The sequence below is a fragment of the Schistocerca gregaria genome, chromosome 7, assembly GCF_023897955.1.
Source record: "Schistocerca gregaria isolate iqSchGreg1 chromosome 7, iqSchGreg1.2, whole genome shotgun sequence".
NCBI lineage: Eukaryota > Metazoa > Arthropoda > Insecta > Orthoptera > Acrididae > Schistocerca > Schistocerca gregaria.
The window spans coordinates 109687401-109703299 of NC_064926.1; the positions used below are offsets into that span (position 1 = coordinate 109687401).

At 44.2% G+C, this 15899-nt stretch overlaps 1 protein-coding gene across 1 annotated transcript in view; it reads left to right on the forward strand.

Moving 5' to 3' along the window:
• Positions 1–638: 638 nt before the first annotated feature.
• The window catches only part of LOC126282310 (myogenesis-regulating glycosidase-like), an 86098-nt gene continuing 70837 nt past the window's right edge, over positions 639–15899 (forward strand). The window contains exons 1-2 of the mRNA XM_049981966.1: positions 639–675; positions 3014–3118. Of these exons, the coding sequence (XP_049837923.1) occupies positions 639–675; positions 3014–3118 (142 nt within the window). The remainder of the gene's footprint in view (positions 676–3013; positions 3119–15899) is intronic.

A 15899-nucleotide genomic window follows, 5' to 3' on the forward strand; every position in this document is an offset into this window, starting at 1 on the left:
AGAGCTATTTGAACCATTTTTGATGGATTGTATTTCCTTCTTCTGCTGGGGGTAAATATTATACAACTTTTGAAATCCAGCTGGTACCACTGAGACGTTTAAGAATCTCACTCCTATGCGCTCTTGGAACACACTAATAACACAAAGCGTTTCGATCCAAATGCCGATATAGCTTTGTATCTCTATAGTTTTGTTTTTTGTCACCGTGCACCATGTTCTTTTCTTCTGTAAAGATTCAGGTATGTTCGTTTATTTATTTACATTTATTCATAACAATTTATTCAGAAACAATGTAACAATTCATTCAGAAACAATGTATGTCTACCCTTCTGGGGTTTTCACTCATGGCATCGGTTGCATTATTATTTCCCGAAACAGAATCACATATACAGATTGAATCACCTAGAACTTGCAGCGCAGATATTGTGGAAATGGCAAGTCCTGTTGACTGGATAGTTAGCCATGGGCTGGTTAGCCAATCAACTGAATTTAATAATTATTAGAAAGTGTATTTTTTGTGCAAACATACACGATTTTAAATGCAGCGGCACATATTAAAGAACAACGCAAGTGCATAAACTAGTTATGTGGATTCTGACCAGTAACGAGACAACTAACCATCACAGGTTGTGTTCAAAATGACCACCGACGGCGGCAATACACGCTTCCGGTCTGGTAAGGAACTACTGCCTCACACGTGCTAGCTATTTCAGCGGAGATGTCCGAGCAAGCTGCAGTAATACGTCGTTGCATATTATCTGGTGTAGTCGGTACGTCATTGCATGCAACGTCATTCAACTTTCCCCACATAAAAACGTCTGTAGGTGTCAAATCCGGGTAACAAGCCCCCAGAGTACATTCTCTCTACCTCCAGTTCGTGTAGACATATTTATTAATTTATTTATTGTTCCGTGGGACCAAATTAATGAGAAATCTCTATGGTCATGGAACAAGTCAATACATGAAATTGTAACACGATAGTAGAAACAGATAAAATGAAATATAAGAAACATAATCAGGCGACAGGTCGTAAGTTTAAATATAGAAAATCAACAATGTAACATTGGAATTTGCTTAATTTTTCAACTCTTCCAGGAGCTCCTCGACACAATAGAAGGAGTGAGCCACGAGGAAACTCTTCAGTTTAGACAAAAGTGTTTGGGCTACTGCTAAAACTTTTGACTTCTTGTGGTAGCTTATTGAAAATGGATGCAGCAGAATACTGCACTCCTTCCTGCACAAGAGTCAAGGAAGTGCATTCCACATGCAGATTTGACTTCTGCCTAGTATTTATTGAGTGAAAGCTGCTAACTCTTGGGAATGAGCTAATATTGGTAACAACAAACAACATTAAAGAAAATATATACTGCGAGGGCAATGTCAGAATTCCAAGACTATTGAACTTAACAGCACATATAGCTCGAACAGCCCGTTTTCGAGCCAAAAATACCATTTTTGAATCAGAAGAATTACCCCAAAAAATAATACCACACGACATAAGCGTATGAAAATATGCCAAGTAGACTACTTTTCGTGTTGAACTGTCACTTATTTCAGATACTGTTCTAATGGCAAATAAAGCAGCATTTAGTTTCTGAACAAGATCCTGAACATGGGCTTTCCACAACAACTTACTATCTATCCGAACGCATACGAACTTGAACTGTTCCGTCTCGATTACAATATGCTCATTCTGTCTGATCAAAATATCGGTTCTTGTTGAATTGTGAGTTAGAAACTGTAAAAACTGAGTCTTACTGTGATTCAGCATCAATTTATTTTCCACAAGCCCTGAACTTATTTCATGAACTACATTATTTGATAATGTTTCAATATTACATACAAGATCCTTCACTACCAAGCTGGTGTCATCAACAAACAGAAATATTTTTGAATCACCTGTAATACTAGAAGGCATATCATTTATATAAATAAGAAACAGCAGTGGCCCTAGCACCGACCCTTGGGGAACGCCCCACTTATCAGTGCCCCATTGGGACTGAACATCACTATCACTCTCAATATTGTGGAGAATTACCTTCTGCTTTCGTACGGAGCAACTGCAACAGCTACAACAACATTTATTTCCCCTCTTTTGTCGTCACTTGTTTCCACTTTCACGTAACTGCTTGAAGGGGGTGATAAATAATTATTGAGTTGATTGACATCTACTTGGATATCTTGCAGTATAAATCGTACAAGAACGAAGTATATTCTCCCTCACCCTCCATATGCCATGAGCATGTCGGGTTTTTGTGCGTTGGTAAATGCAGTCGTCCAATCACGACTCTCGTACTGCTTGGACTTTCACACACTAACTGACTACGAGGTCGCTATTCACTCAAGGAACAGACAAGCACACTGTAAGGCAACGCCACAACGTCGTACGTAGCAACTACGCAGGTTGAATATCACAAGCAAGTGTCGGTGAAGAAAGTTTTTAAAATACGGTTTCTAGTAAACGACTTGTCCTAGAATCCTGCAACGAACACCGCTGATATCCCCATTTAACCTAATATTAGTTAGTTAACGCCAATAGACACTCTTCTATTTAAAGAGTTGTGTGCTTGCACAGAAATTACACTTTCTAAGTAGTATTAGTATCTATTATTGGCTAACAATACAAGCCATTGACAATTAATCCATTCTGTGAAAACCGCCTATCAATGGCACTTTCCATTTTCGCTATATTTTCTACGCAAGTTTTAGGTAGTTCAACCTATATACTTAGGTTTGAAAGACAGACCATTCATTAATGATAATTCATAGCTATAGCTCGATGATACTGCAAAGAAAATGGTACCTATGGAGCTATAAGTAACAATGGCATTTGTGTTAACTGCTCAGAGGAACACTGAATTACCTTGAACAATGAGGTTGGTCATAAGCATGATTCCTCAGCAATCGAAGTCCTTTACTTAGCAATTTTTTCGTGATTGGGTAACGTCTGGCAGTCGAACAACAGGAAAAGACACTTTGTACCGTTTACGCTTTATGAACTTCTCTGACGCAGGTTCGAGGCTGCTCCTGCTGGGATTGCTGGTGTCTTCCGCAGCAGCTAACCTTAGTGCTCGATACGATGAGAACACCGGCCGGATCCTGATACTGTCCAACAAAGGTGAGTGTGTAGAGAGATGTAATGTAGTGTGCTGGTTGCGGCAATTGACGCTAACCCATTCGGCAACAGTGTTTGTACGGTACATTCATTAAAGCAAAACGAAAAATTCTACTTCAACATTTACCAGGTATACTGTTCGATATTTGTGCCACCCTGTTGTCGTCTTCGCACCCAGAAATTGATTTTGTAGCTCTCCACGACAATCTGCTCAGTCCACGCCTCTTCATCTCTGAATACCTAATCCTGACAGCATCCACGTGACCCTGCCGTCTGTAGCCAAGTGTTAGTCTCCCTGTACAATACACAGGGTGAATTTTACCGCGTGTTACAAAATCTAGGATTGATCGATGAGAGGATATGGAACAAACAATGTCTAATGAACCAAAAGGCATGTTTTCCATGCTAGAGACCATTTATCCAGTCATACGTTCTTACAGAGGCTACGGTCTAATACACGCTGTGCTATGCAGCTACAATTACGTATGCATGGTTTCCTCCTGGAGGGTGTACTGTTCCACATACGTGATGCTCTAGCGCTCTCTCCTGCCATAGTGATTGCTAATGTTGTAAAAAATTCACTTCTCTTGCTGACTCACCTTGTAGTGGATGTGATACAATGCCGTACACAATGGTTCCGTACTCGAATCGAGAGCTTCCCGAGATGGTGTTTACGTACGAAATGGCAACGGGCGGCGGGCAGCATGGTTGCATTTGGAACCTTTCCCCACGAATAACGAACACAGATTTCAATGTTTGCAATAGAGTTGCAGAGTTTGTTTGAGACAGGGTCGTTTCAGGAAGCAGCAAATCACATACCCGAAATCTTCGGACACCGGGCTTTTCTCCAAAGTATGTAATTAACATAGTGGAAGGAGACCGCCGTGTCAGTACCAGGCAGTTGACCCGCCATTACGAGGTAAGCCAGACGACCGTGTGGAACCTTCTCCATGACAATTGTTACTAACCTTATCACTCACAGCGTGTGCAAAGCTTACTAACGACAGAATTTAGACATCAGGAACCATTTTGTCACTGGTTTCTTCACCAGGCAATCACGATTCCAGGATTTGTGTCATCCACTCTGTTCGCAGATGAGGCCACCTTTACGTGGAGTGATATATTCAAGTTTCGTAACAGTCATCTGTGGTATTGCATGCAGAACCCCTATGGTGACAGCGAAACATCAGCATAGATGCAGCCGGAATGTGAGGGCTGGGATAACTTGTGACCATATTTTGGGAACAGCCTTCCTTCCAAGTCGCCTAACAGGCCGGAACTATCGGCATTTCTTGTGGGTGACTTTGCCTCCCCTGCTGGAAGAACTGCCACTGAGTATTCGATGGATTATGTGGCTGCTACGTGATGGTGCTCCAGCCCATTTAGCCTTCAACGTCCAGACAAATCTCAATCGTATCTTCCCTGATTGATGGTTCGGATTAGGGGATCCAGTTGCATGACCTGCTCGTTCACCGGATTTCAACTCGTGCGATTTCTGGTTATGGGGCCATCTCAAAATTATCGTTTATGCAAAAAAAATGGTTCAAATGGCTCTGAGCACTATGAGACTTAACATCTATGGTCATCAGTCCCCTAGAACTTAGAACTACTTAAACCTAACTAACCTAAGGACAACATACAACACCCAGCCATCACGAGGCAGAGAAAATCCCTGACCCCGCCGGGAATCAAACCCGGGAACCCGGGCGTGGGAAGCGAGAACGCTGCCGCACGACCACGAGTTGTGGGCTCGTTTATTCAGAGCCCAGATGTGGAGACACTGGAGCAGCTTATTGGTCTTGCCTTTGACACTTCGGTTGCAGCCTCGCCTGTGTGAAAGTGTGAGACAGAACCTGCTACGGCGCGTACACGCATGCTTTGAGGCACATAGAAACCATTTTCAACATGGACTGTAATTATGGCTGCATGGTACAGCACGTATTATACCCCAGTCTCTGCAACAATCTATGAGCTAACAAATCGTCTCTAGCATGGAAACCATGCATTTTCGAGCATAAGTTCATAAGACCTTTTTTGCTCCGTATCCTCTCATCGATCAGTTCCCATCGTTTGTCCACGGTGAAAAAAATCACGCTGTATATAGCAGCTGCACTGCCCTACAGCACCAAACTGATTATTTTTTGACGTCTCACGATGTGTCATATCAATTGATTGGTTCCTTCAGTGAAGTTGTACCAGTTTATTTTACGTCATATCAATTCATATTTCTTCATCACTTGTCCGATAGAATGATTCGGGCCTTGTTAAGAGGACAGTTATACTGTTGGCAGACGTCATGCACGTACGGGAATACATAAAGTTATCCATATAGTTCGAAATACATTCACTCATGTTTCCTTCAATCACTGCGGGGAATCTATAATTGCCTGAGAAGCTTTAATAAAGTCTATCCGAGAATGACGTCATGACTACAGTCCTGTAAGATGATGAATTCGAAGGGCTGTGTATGGCCACTTACACCCACACGAATGGTACATCTTCCTGTAGTTTTTACGTATTTCCCATTAGCCACCTTCAGCAGAGATGTTTTATGCCGACGAATACGGTTTCTGCAACTTGCGACGATACTTCTCCCAAATGACTGAATATGACGCTCCAGAGTCCACAAGAGCTTGGGCTGGTCGGCCATCCATGAGGATATCGACGTAGTGTCCTATCATTGTAGTGATCGACGGAGGAGGATTTTTCTATTGGGCGTCCTCCAAGGAAGGTCGCACCCTTTTCCACGTTTCAGCGGCTAGGTGATCGGCTGTAGCTTCTAAACTGCGATGGAGACGATCGCCGTGTTGGGGAGCGTCCTCTCCAGCGGCCAGCTTGCGGCAATGGTGACCTACGTCGTCCTGCAGCCACATCTTTTTGTTCATCTTCGTCGTCCCGGAGTTGGCCTCGGCTAAGATAGGTCTGCTGTCATCGGGCACGGAAGTCGTCAAACATCCGCCTCCTTTCTCGACAATAGCGCACCGCATGCCCCGGTCGTCCACAGTGGAAACATACTACACTCCTGGAAATGGAAAAAAGAACACATTGACACCGGTGTGTCAGACCCACCATACCTGCTCCGGACACTGCGAGAGGGCTGTACAAGCGATGATCACACGCACGGCACAGCGGACACACCAGGAACCGCGGTGTTGGCCGTCGAATGGCGCTAGCTGCGCAGCATTTGTGCACCGCCGCCGTCAGTGTCAGCCAGCTTGCCGTGGCATACGGAGCTCCATCGCAGTCTTTAACACTGGTAGCATGCCGCGACAGCGTGGACGTGAACCGTATGTGCAGTTGACGGACTTTGAGCGAGGGCGTATAGAGGGCATGCGGGAGGCCGGGTGGATGTACCGCCGAATTGCTCAACACGTGGGGCGTGAGGTCTCCACAGTACATCGATGTTGTCGCCAGTGGTCGGCGGAAGGTGCACGTGCCCGTCGACATGGGACCGGACCGCAGCGACGCTCGGATGCACGCCAAGACCGTAGGATCCTACGCAGTGCCGTAGGGGACCGAACCGACACTTCCCAGCAAATTAGGGACACTGTTGCTCCTGGGGTATCGGCGAGGACCATTCGCAACCGTCTCCATCAAGCTGGGCTACGGTCCCGCACACCGTTAGGCCGTCTTCCGCTCACGCCCCAACATCGTGCAGCACGCCTCCAGTGGTGTCGCGACAGGCGTGAATGGAGGGACGAATGGAGACGTGTCGTCTTCAGCGATGAGAGTCGCTTCTGCCTTGGTGCCAATGATGGTCGTATGCGTGTTTGGCGCCGTGCAGGTAAGCGCCACATTCAGGACTGCATACGACCGAGGCACACAGGGCCAACACCCGGCATCATGGTGTGGGGAGCGATCTCCTACACTGGCCGTACACATCTGGTGATCGTCGAGGGGACACTGAATAGTGCACGGTACATCCAAACCGTCATCGAACCCATCGTTCTACCATTCCTAGACCGGCAAGGGAACTTGCTGTTCCAACAGGACAATACACGTCCGCTTGTATCCCGTGCCATCCAACGTGCTCTAGAAGGTGTAAGTCAACTACCCTGGCCAGCAAGATCTCCGGATCTGTCCCCCATTGAGCATGTTTGGGACTGGATGAAGCGTCGTCTCACGCGGTCTGCACGTCCAGCACGAACGCTGGTCCAACTGACGCGCCAGGTGGAAATGGCATGGCAAGCCTTTCCACAGGACTACATCCAGCATCTCTACGATCGTCTCCATGGGAGAATAGCAGCCTGCATTGCTGCGAAAGGTGGATATACACTGTACTAGTGCCGACATTGTGCATGCTCTGTTGCCTGTGTCTATGTGCCTGTGGTTCTGTCAGTGTGATCATGTGATGTATCTGACCCCAGGAATGTGTCAATAAAGTTTCCCCTTCGTGGGACAATGAATTCACGGTGTTCTTATTTCAATTTCCAGGAGTGTAGTTGGTTATCTTGGATCCTCCAGACATCACTCTTCCTTGGTGTCCAAACATGTTCCTCATGCGGCATTGTAGGAACGTAACTCCGCCTGGGTATCGACTTTTTCGCCGTTTTAAAGGGACATGAAGGACGAGAGATTGGGTTCAATGTCTGTTCCACTTCCTCCCTTATGATCTCTTAAAACGTCTTTGTTTTTTGCTCGCCATGCAATCCAAGTGCCTTCTGAAGTTCCTCTCTCGCTATCTGACGAACACTTGTGAAATCAATTGCTTCTTCCATCACAAACATCGATTTGATGTTTGGAGCTCCTTCAAACTTTTTGCGTGTAATTCTTTTTTGATGCATTGGCTTGATATACTAGCACTATTTTATGAAGCTGTGTGCTACCTAAACCTCCTTTAGGAGTAGGGCTTGATACAAGTCCTCAGCAACACCCTTGATGATATGTGCAACTCTATCTTCCTCCTTCATTCTAGGATTCACTATTTTACACAGCTCCAAGACGTCTTGAATGTAGGTTGCTGTAGTTTCTCCTGCACTTTGTTTAATCTTCAGGCTTTCAATTCTGTCATTGTGTGTCGCCGAAATACTTGCGCAGTTCCGCCTGGAATGCTTCCCAGTTTGTGAACTTCTCCTCATTTTTCTCTTACCATTGCTTGGCAGTGCTGTCCAAGTAGAAAAATAAGTTGTCCAAACACACGGTGTCATCCATCTGTTAACTTTGGCTATTAGTTGATATACCTTCAGCCGCTTGTTTGGATCTTGTACATAGTGACCAGAGAACCCTGAAGGATGTTTCATGTAGTGGCACACAGTTGCTGTCATCGTAATGTCCTCTTCTTCTTCTTCTGTCTCATACAGATTGCAATCTGTTGAATATGGCTCGAACTCGTGTTTCAGGCCACGTAAAAGGCCGCTCTGTCGTGGCCTGATGGGAGTCACTGTGTCGTAAATAATGTGCGCTATCACATGTTCTAATACCCAGCGCCTCCACCAGAATAATGTCACGTAGAAGAAGGTGTAATTAGATGACTGGCCAACGCTAACGTCTTTTCACGAAGGGTTATTCAGCACTTGCACATACAAGAGCGCGGAGCGAACTGCCACCGGCCAGAACACCTACAGTATGTATAGAACTACAGAACATTTCAGCACAATGAGTCTCGAAATTTGTGAATACTTCTAGAATGTATTCGAACAGAATATAGAAATTAATTCAGTCCAGGTGAGTTTCGAACTCACGACTCTGCATGCAGCAGTTTAGTATCATAACCACTACACCACGGTGCTACGAGATTCTTCTGCGACAAAATAGCAGACTAGTACTGTACTGCAGAATGTGTCTCCATTTCAGTTCTCCATCTGAGTTTGTCGCATCGAAATACACTGAGGTGACAAAAGTCATTGGATAACGATATGCAAATATAGAGGTGACGGCAGTATCGTGTACACAAGATACGGAAAGACATTGACGGAGCTGTCACTTGTACTCAGGTGATCATGCTAGATGGCTTCCGACATGATGGTGGCTGCACGATGGCCATTAACAGACTTTGAACGCGGAACTGTAATTGTAGCTAGGCGCTTGGGCATTCCATTTCGGATATCGTTAGGTAGTTCAATATTTGGACGACCGTAGTGTCAAGAGTGTGTCGAGAATATCACAATTTACGCATTACTTCCCACCACCGACATCTCAGTGACCGATGGACTTCACTTAATGATCGAGAGCAGCGGCGTTTGCGTAGAGCTGTCAGTGCTAACAGTCAAGCATTACTACGTGAAATGATCACAGAAGTCGACGTGGGACAAGCGTATCCGTCAGGACTGTGCGGCGAAACTTTGCGTTAATTGCCTATGGAAGTAGACGATGACGGGAGTGCCTTTGCTAACACCACGGCATCGCCTCTCTTGGGCTCTTGAGCACGTCATTTACATCGTAGACGACTAGAAAACCGTGACCTAGTCGAATGAGTTCTGGTCTTCATTTTGATTAATAATCAACATTGGCGGCCGAAGACTTGCGGAATTAGAAGTCACTCTCATTCAGTCAACGGCCTTGTCGAATAGGACTGAGGAGGGCACAGAGGTCCAGGGCCTCCCTTGTCCTTGGGTGGGAAACTGCCCCTAAAGGCGGCAGAATCGCACAAAACTCTAGTAATGTACAAATCAACCGATGCCTGCAGCTGCTTTACCTACGACTAAACCTATGTAAGGATTTCACTTTACTTCCCTAAAAATCGTTGCACACAGATGATTGTACGACTTGATATATTCTAATTGTATTTGTAGGACTCTACCTTTTTCGTTTCATGCAGTTCCCAGTTACGTTTCGGAACACTTAAAGCAAGTTACCAATCTTTACGCCACTTTTATATCTTATCGAGGTATCACTGATATTTGTGTATCTCGTTCAAGATAATACTTCATAATGGATAACTCCATGAACTTTGAAGAGTCTGACGTTGCTATCAACGTTTCCGTAAGGGTATTAATATGCACCACGAACACCGCTGACCGCAGCGATCTTCCCTGGGGAATGCCTCATTTAATTCCTCCACCTGTCGCAAAATTCGCTTCATACCCATGACACCAGTATAGAACTGATGAGCGATCTGCTATATTGTAGCGTGTTTTCTAACTGTTTCAGTCCACTGCACGGCAGTTGTCGGCCCGCTGCTGTCCACAGAGGATGACGCCACGGCAGCTGAGGTACTGAGGCCTGCTGCCCCTCCCCCCAAAACCTTACCCGACAAACCTTCCTAACTGCCTGGGCCCGTAGGAGGCCCATGAAGCTGCTGACGTCATGGAAATAACGCGAAATGCCGTAGCGTTGCTTTTGGCTGACCAAACGGATATCCAGTTCTATTGATTATAGACGTACCATTTTACTTATCGTGTTGAAAGGGGTCAGTTTATTCTGTTTAATAAATACACGGAGGTGACAAGGGTCATGGAATATCGAAGTGCACATAGACAGGTGGCGGTGGTATCTGATACACAAGATATAAAACGGCAGTGAATGGCGAAGATACAATTTTTTGCCAGGTGGTCAATGTGCAAACGTTTTCGACGTCATTATTGCCGGGTGACCGGAACTAAGAGAGTGTGAGCCTAAAATGATAACATTCCATTCCGGAAATCGTAAGGGAATTTAGTATTCCGAGATCCACAGTGCCAAGAGTATGCCAAGAATACCGAATTTCAAGCATTACTTCCCGCCACAGACATCGCAGTGACCGATGGCCTTCACTTAATGATTGAGAGCAGCGGTGTTTGCGTAGAGTTGTCAGTGCTAACAGGCAAGCAACACTGTGAGAAAGAAATCAATGTAGGACGTGCTACAAACGCGTCAGTTAGGACAGTGGGTCGAAATCTGGCGTTAATAGGTTATGCCAGCAGGCGATCGACTCGAGTGCTTTGCTAACAACACGACATTGGTTACAGTCTCTCTCCTGGGCTCGTTGTCATATTGATTAGACCTTAGACGACTGGACAAAAATAATGGAGCTCGCTATGTTTACATGAAATGTACTGTGTGTTCTGGTCAAACCGAAGCGATCATTGACTGAAAATGAGTATGTTCGGCTACTTGGAGACAATCTTCATCCATTCAGGAACTTTGTGTTGCCAGAGAACGATCGAGTCTCTATAGATGACAGTGCGGTATGTCACGCGGCCTCAATTGTTCGCAACAGCTTTGAAGAACACTCTGGACAATTCGAGCCTAATGATTTCGCCAACCACATCGCCCACCATGAATCCTATCGAAAGTTTATGCGGTACAATCAAATAAGAGGTCACTTACTGCACAAAATCCAGCACTGGCTACACTTTCGCAAACATGGAAGCCAATAGAGACAGTAACATGGCTCCATATTTCTGCACGGGGCTTCCAACTACTTGATGAGTCGACGGCACATCGACCTGCAGCAGTACGCCAGGCGAGAAGATGTCCGTCACTGCACTAGGTGCTGTATTATTACTTTTGTCTCCTCACTGTGTCACGAGCACTTTCCGTCTATCATGTGATGAGCATTGTCTGGTTCACTCTCATTTTTACCCAGCCACAATCACACTAAGCCCCTCAAGAAGAAAAGGGTAATCGCTGTTTATTTACCCAAGCATAGCCCACTTCGATTCAGTTTTTCCTTCTACGTGTCTTTGTGTGAATGCACGTGTGCGAGAGGATATTTTGTAGTTGGTTCCACACGATCGTAGTTTGTAGCACTGAAAGTAGTGGCAAGTAGTAGGTTCTATAGAGTTTGTCGAACATTGACAGGAAAAGAGCTAGGCCAATGCATCTTAAGGAAGTAGTCGGTATTCCGCCTCCGGATTAACAGAAAGTTTCACCAAATGGTCTCTGCCAAGTGCCAGTCGGTCGTGGATGCTTGTACTGTTAAGTATTTGTGGATCGTTTTTGCTATTAAGGTATTGATTTTACTTTACTTGTGCCTAGAGGTTCGCTAACATTTTCTGTCACCTGTGTTTTTACATTATACGTTCCATGGTCTTTCTATCATTTGGCATTTTTATCGATACAGCTTTTTCATTTAATCTGTTGGTGAAAAAATGAGTTGATATCTTTGTTTCTGTAGCGGCTTTAAAGAGGGTGTCCTTTCTGTTGTAGGTGTTTATTATACTAACAGTACACCTGTTGATGATAAATTGTCTTTATCCTAAACATTGGTAATTAATTTCAGAATCATAATGTTTGGATATTTTTGACAAGTTGTGTTTCCTTTTCATTGCGATTCCACGTCACTGTTAACTTCAACACATTTCCATAAGTTGCTTTCAATAATAATGCTGTGCTCTTCAAAAGCTGATTACAGTGCGAAGATACTAATGAAAACCTATGTGGGGTAGAAATTCCTATTCATTTTATATATTTGGATTTTTGCAGAGTTAGAGTGAATTTTGTGTCTTAACACACCATGTGCCTCCCGATATGACGCTAGAAACAAATCACGAGCACAAACTGTGAACTGAACCTCTACCAACACGCATGATGAATTATACGTCACTTTCCTGTTCCTGAATTTCCTTGAGATAGGCCTTCTTTCTCGTCTGTTAAGCACGGTCTCCCCCAACTCCATGTCCGCGCCAAAACATTTTTGATTGATGCATTGGATCACATTAACAGTAACGTTATACCTAGTACCATGATTAGCTATACATGTGGGGAAATCTTTTCGGTCTGGGAGTTGATTTTGGAACCGCTCCCTAGCTCAGCGTGCTCGCCAATGGCACTGTTGATTGCCCTCTGAGTTCTGTAATAAGGGTAGACTTTTCGGTATACTATGAGGCCAGTGATTTGAGTGCTTTATACTCCGTTTCTATGGTGGCCTCCCATAATCCAGAAAGCTCGGTTGTTGTGATTTACGTACTTGTAATTATCCTTTCAATTTATTAATAAGTGTGTTCATGAACGGAATTATTGATGAGTAGCTTCATTATAGAAGATGATATTTATGAATTGATATACTTTCTGAGCCCTATTAATGCCTTGTGGCGATAGGAATAATAGTGATTCATATTTATCATCTAATAAATTCTCATTGACTTCTTAATGTATTCTAAAACAGCTTGAAGCCGCACATCATGCATCACCTCAGTTCACATTCTATCCTGATTCATTGACAGACGCTATGCCAAGTAAATTTAGTACTACTGAGAGAGAAGTCAAAGTGGTTAATAGCAAGTTAACATATTCACCAGTCTCGTAACATTTGCACATCAGCCTTCTAATTCCTCAAATGTCTGTCAAGCAATCAGTTTTATTCACCAGAGTTATCCACTGCATGTGGTAAACATTCAAATTACCGCGATTTGAGGGCTAGTTTTTGTACCTGAACCTTTGTTAATGGTTGTTAGCCATGCTGGTCAGTGAAGTTGATGGATGTAGGTATATATATGGTACCTAGAGAATAAATAAATGTAGATACAGTCCCTCGATAACCATTATTCACAGACGATTTTAAATAAGATCACATCAAATAATCGATGACCGAAAGCAAGTCAGTTCTCCAAATACAAGCCTCTTCCACTGTACATTAAATTTTTCACTAATTTTTTGTCGTATAATAGCTGACGACTGATCATTAACGATTCTAATCAGAATCGTTAACAAGCCAACGACAGCAGTAACAAATCAGCTATACACGTCGCCGTCACAAGCAGAAGATGAAGAGATAGACAGTATATACAAGGTATGCAGTTTGTAGATGGAGATGAAAATAAACACATCAAAAAAAGTTTTGCATCACACCGGTTGCTGGAACTTCTGAACATAGACGTTGACTGTGGATATTGTATCACAGACACAGTTCCTTCGGCTGTTCAGAGACGACACTAAATCCGCGGAAAGATGTAAACAACCATGCATGAGCTGCTCCTAGTAAACGGTGGGGAGAGGGGGGGAAGGGGGGGGGGGGCTGACAGCCGATCAGTTCTAGTAAGGTACGCGGCTCGTGTTGTCTGTAGTTCAACCACGCCTAGACGGTCAATACCGCCGTTCGATCGCGTCCACGTTATTATTTTGTGGCAGGAATGGCTCTCAAAAAGGGGAGGGTTCAGGCGTCTTGAAGTGAACAAAAGCGATGTTCTTCGAACATGGGGGAGATACAGAGAGACAGGAAGTGTCAATGACATGCCTCGCCCAGGCCGCCCAAGGGCTACTACTGCAGTGGATGACAGTTACCTACGGTCTATGGCTGGGAGGAACTCTGACAGCAACGCCACCGTGTTGAATAACGCTTTTCGTGCAGCCATAGGAAGTCGTGTTACGAATCAAACTGTGCGCAGTGGGCTACATGATGCGCAACTTCAGACGTCATGGCGAGGTCCATCTTTGAAACCACGACACCTTGCAGCGCGATTCAGATGGTTCCAAAAACATGGACCGCTCAGGATTGGCATCACGTTCTCTTCACCGACGAGTGTCGCATATGCCTTCAACCAGACAATAGTCGAAGACGTATTTGGAGGCAACCCGGTCAGGCTGAATGCCTTAGACACTGTCCAGCAAGGTGGAGGTTCCTGCTGTTTTCGGGTGGCATTATGTGGGGCCGACGTACATGGAAGGCACCGTGTTCCAATTTTCTGCTCATGTTGCGGAGCTCTAGAGGCCGAGGTAATGCAAAACTTTTTTGATGTGTGTATAATAATCATGAAGGGAAATAACGCTGTTTTAGGGACGGAAACAAGTAACAGTGTTATTGGAGATTGTGGATTTGAGGGAGAACATTTCAGCCTGTAATAGCGAATACACTGTTCAAAAATCACAAGAGGATGAGATAAAATTCGAAACCACGGGAAGGCACGGGAAGATTTCAATTGGACTGCAGAATCTTGAGACAGGTATTCTGATATCAGGTATTAGACTCTCAGGCGTACACATTAGAAGGTATAGACTTGGATCCCAGTTTGGTTACAACGAAGAGGAGATTAAAGTTTAAAAGAATAATAAGAAAGAATCAGTGTGAAAACATGTGGGGTACTGAAGGGCTGAGGACTGATGTTATCTGAAGTTCCAAAAACAGTGGATGCTGCAGTGATAATTATCACAGTAGACTGTTCAGTTGAAGAGTTATTCACATATGCAAACTGAGTAAGCACGGAAGCTGGACAGACAAATATAGCTATAAGAGAGGTGATGGTTCGAAGGAGCATTAGTAACTCGGGAAGATTCAGATACGGATCTGTTAACCAGTCAAAGTACCTGATGGATTGGCTTCAGTTGCTATTTGGCTGCCCACACTAGAAGTTTTTGCCTGTTAAGTCCACAATTGCTCAAACACTATTTCACTGTACACTTCAAATTATAAAATGATTCTCAATAATACAGACCTGCTTATAAAGATCGACAACATCTCTCTTCACTTCATACCAGTTGCAATGAGTGGGTGTTGTTTTCTGTTCAAATGTATGCTTACATGATGCAGAAATTTTCTGCCCTACAAAGACAGTAACTTCATTACATGATGACAAATCTCACATCTCTTCCAAGAATATAATGAGTAATGAAACAGACAAGAAAAAGAAATAATGATAATAAGAAACAGAAAAACACATCGACGGAAATAGTCGCAATACAAAAAAAGAATTAAGTGACTAATCAAATTTCGGGAATACATTTGTCTAAGAAAGATTTTTAAGGGATTAAAATTACAAGATCACGACTTAATGTAAGCGCGAGGAAAGACACTGCTAATGTGAAATGCTGGTATATTAGCAACCCGTGAAACCACCAGAATTCTGAATGCAAGCTTGCAAAAGTGCATGCATTGTGGTATACAGGTGGCGGATATCAGTTTGTGGAATGCAGTTCCATGCCTGTTGTA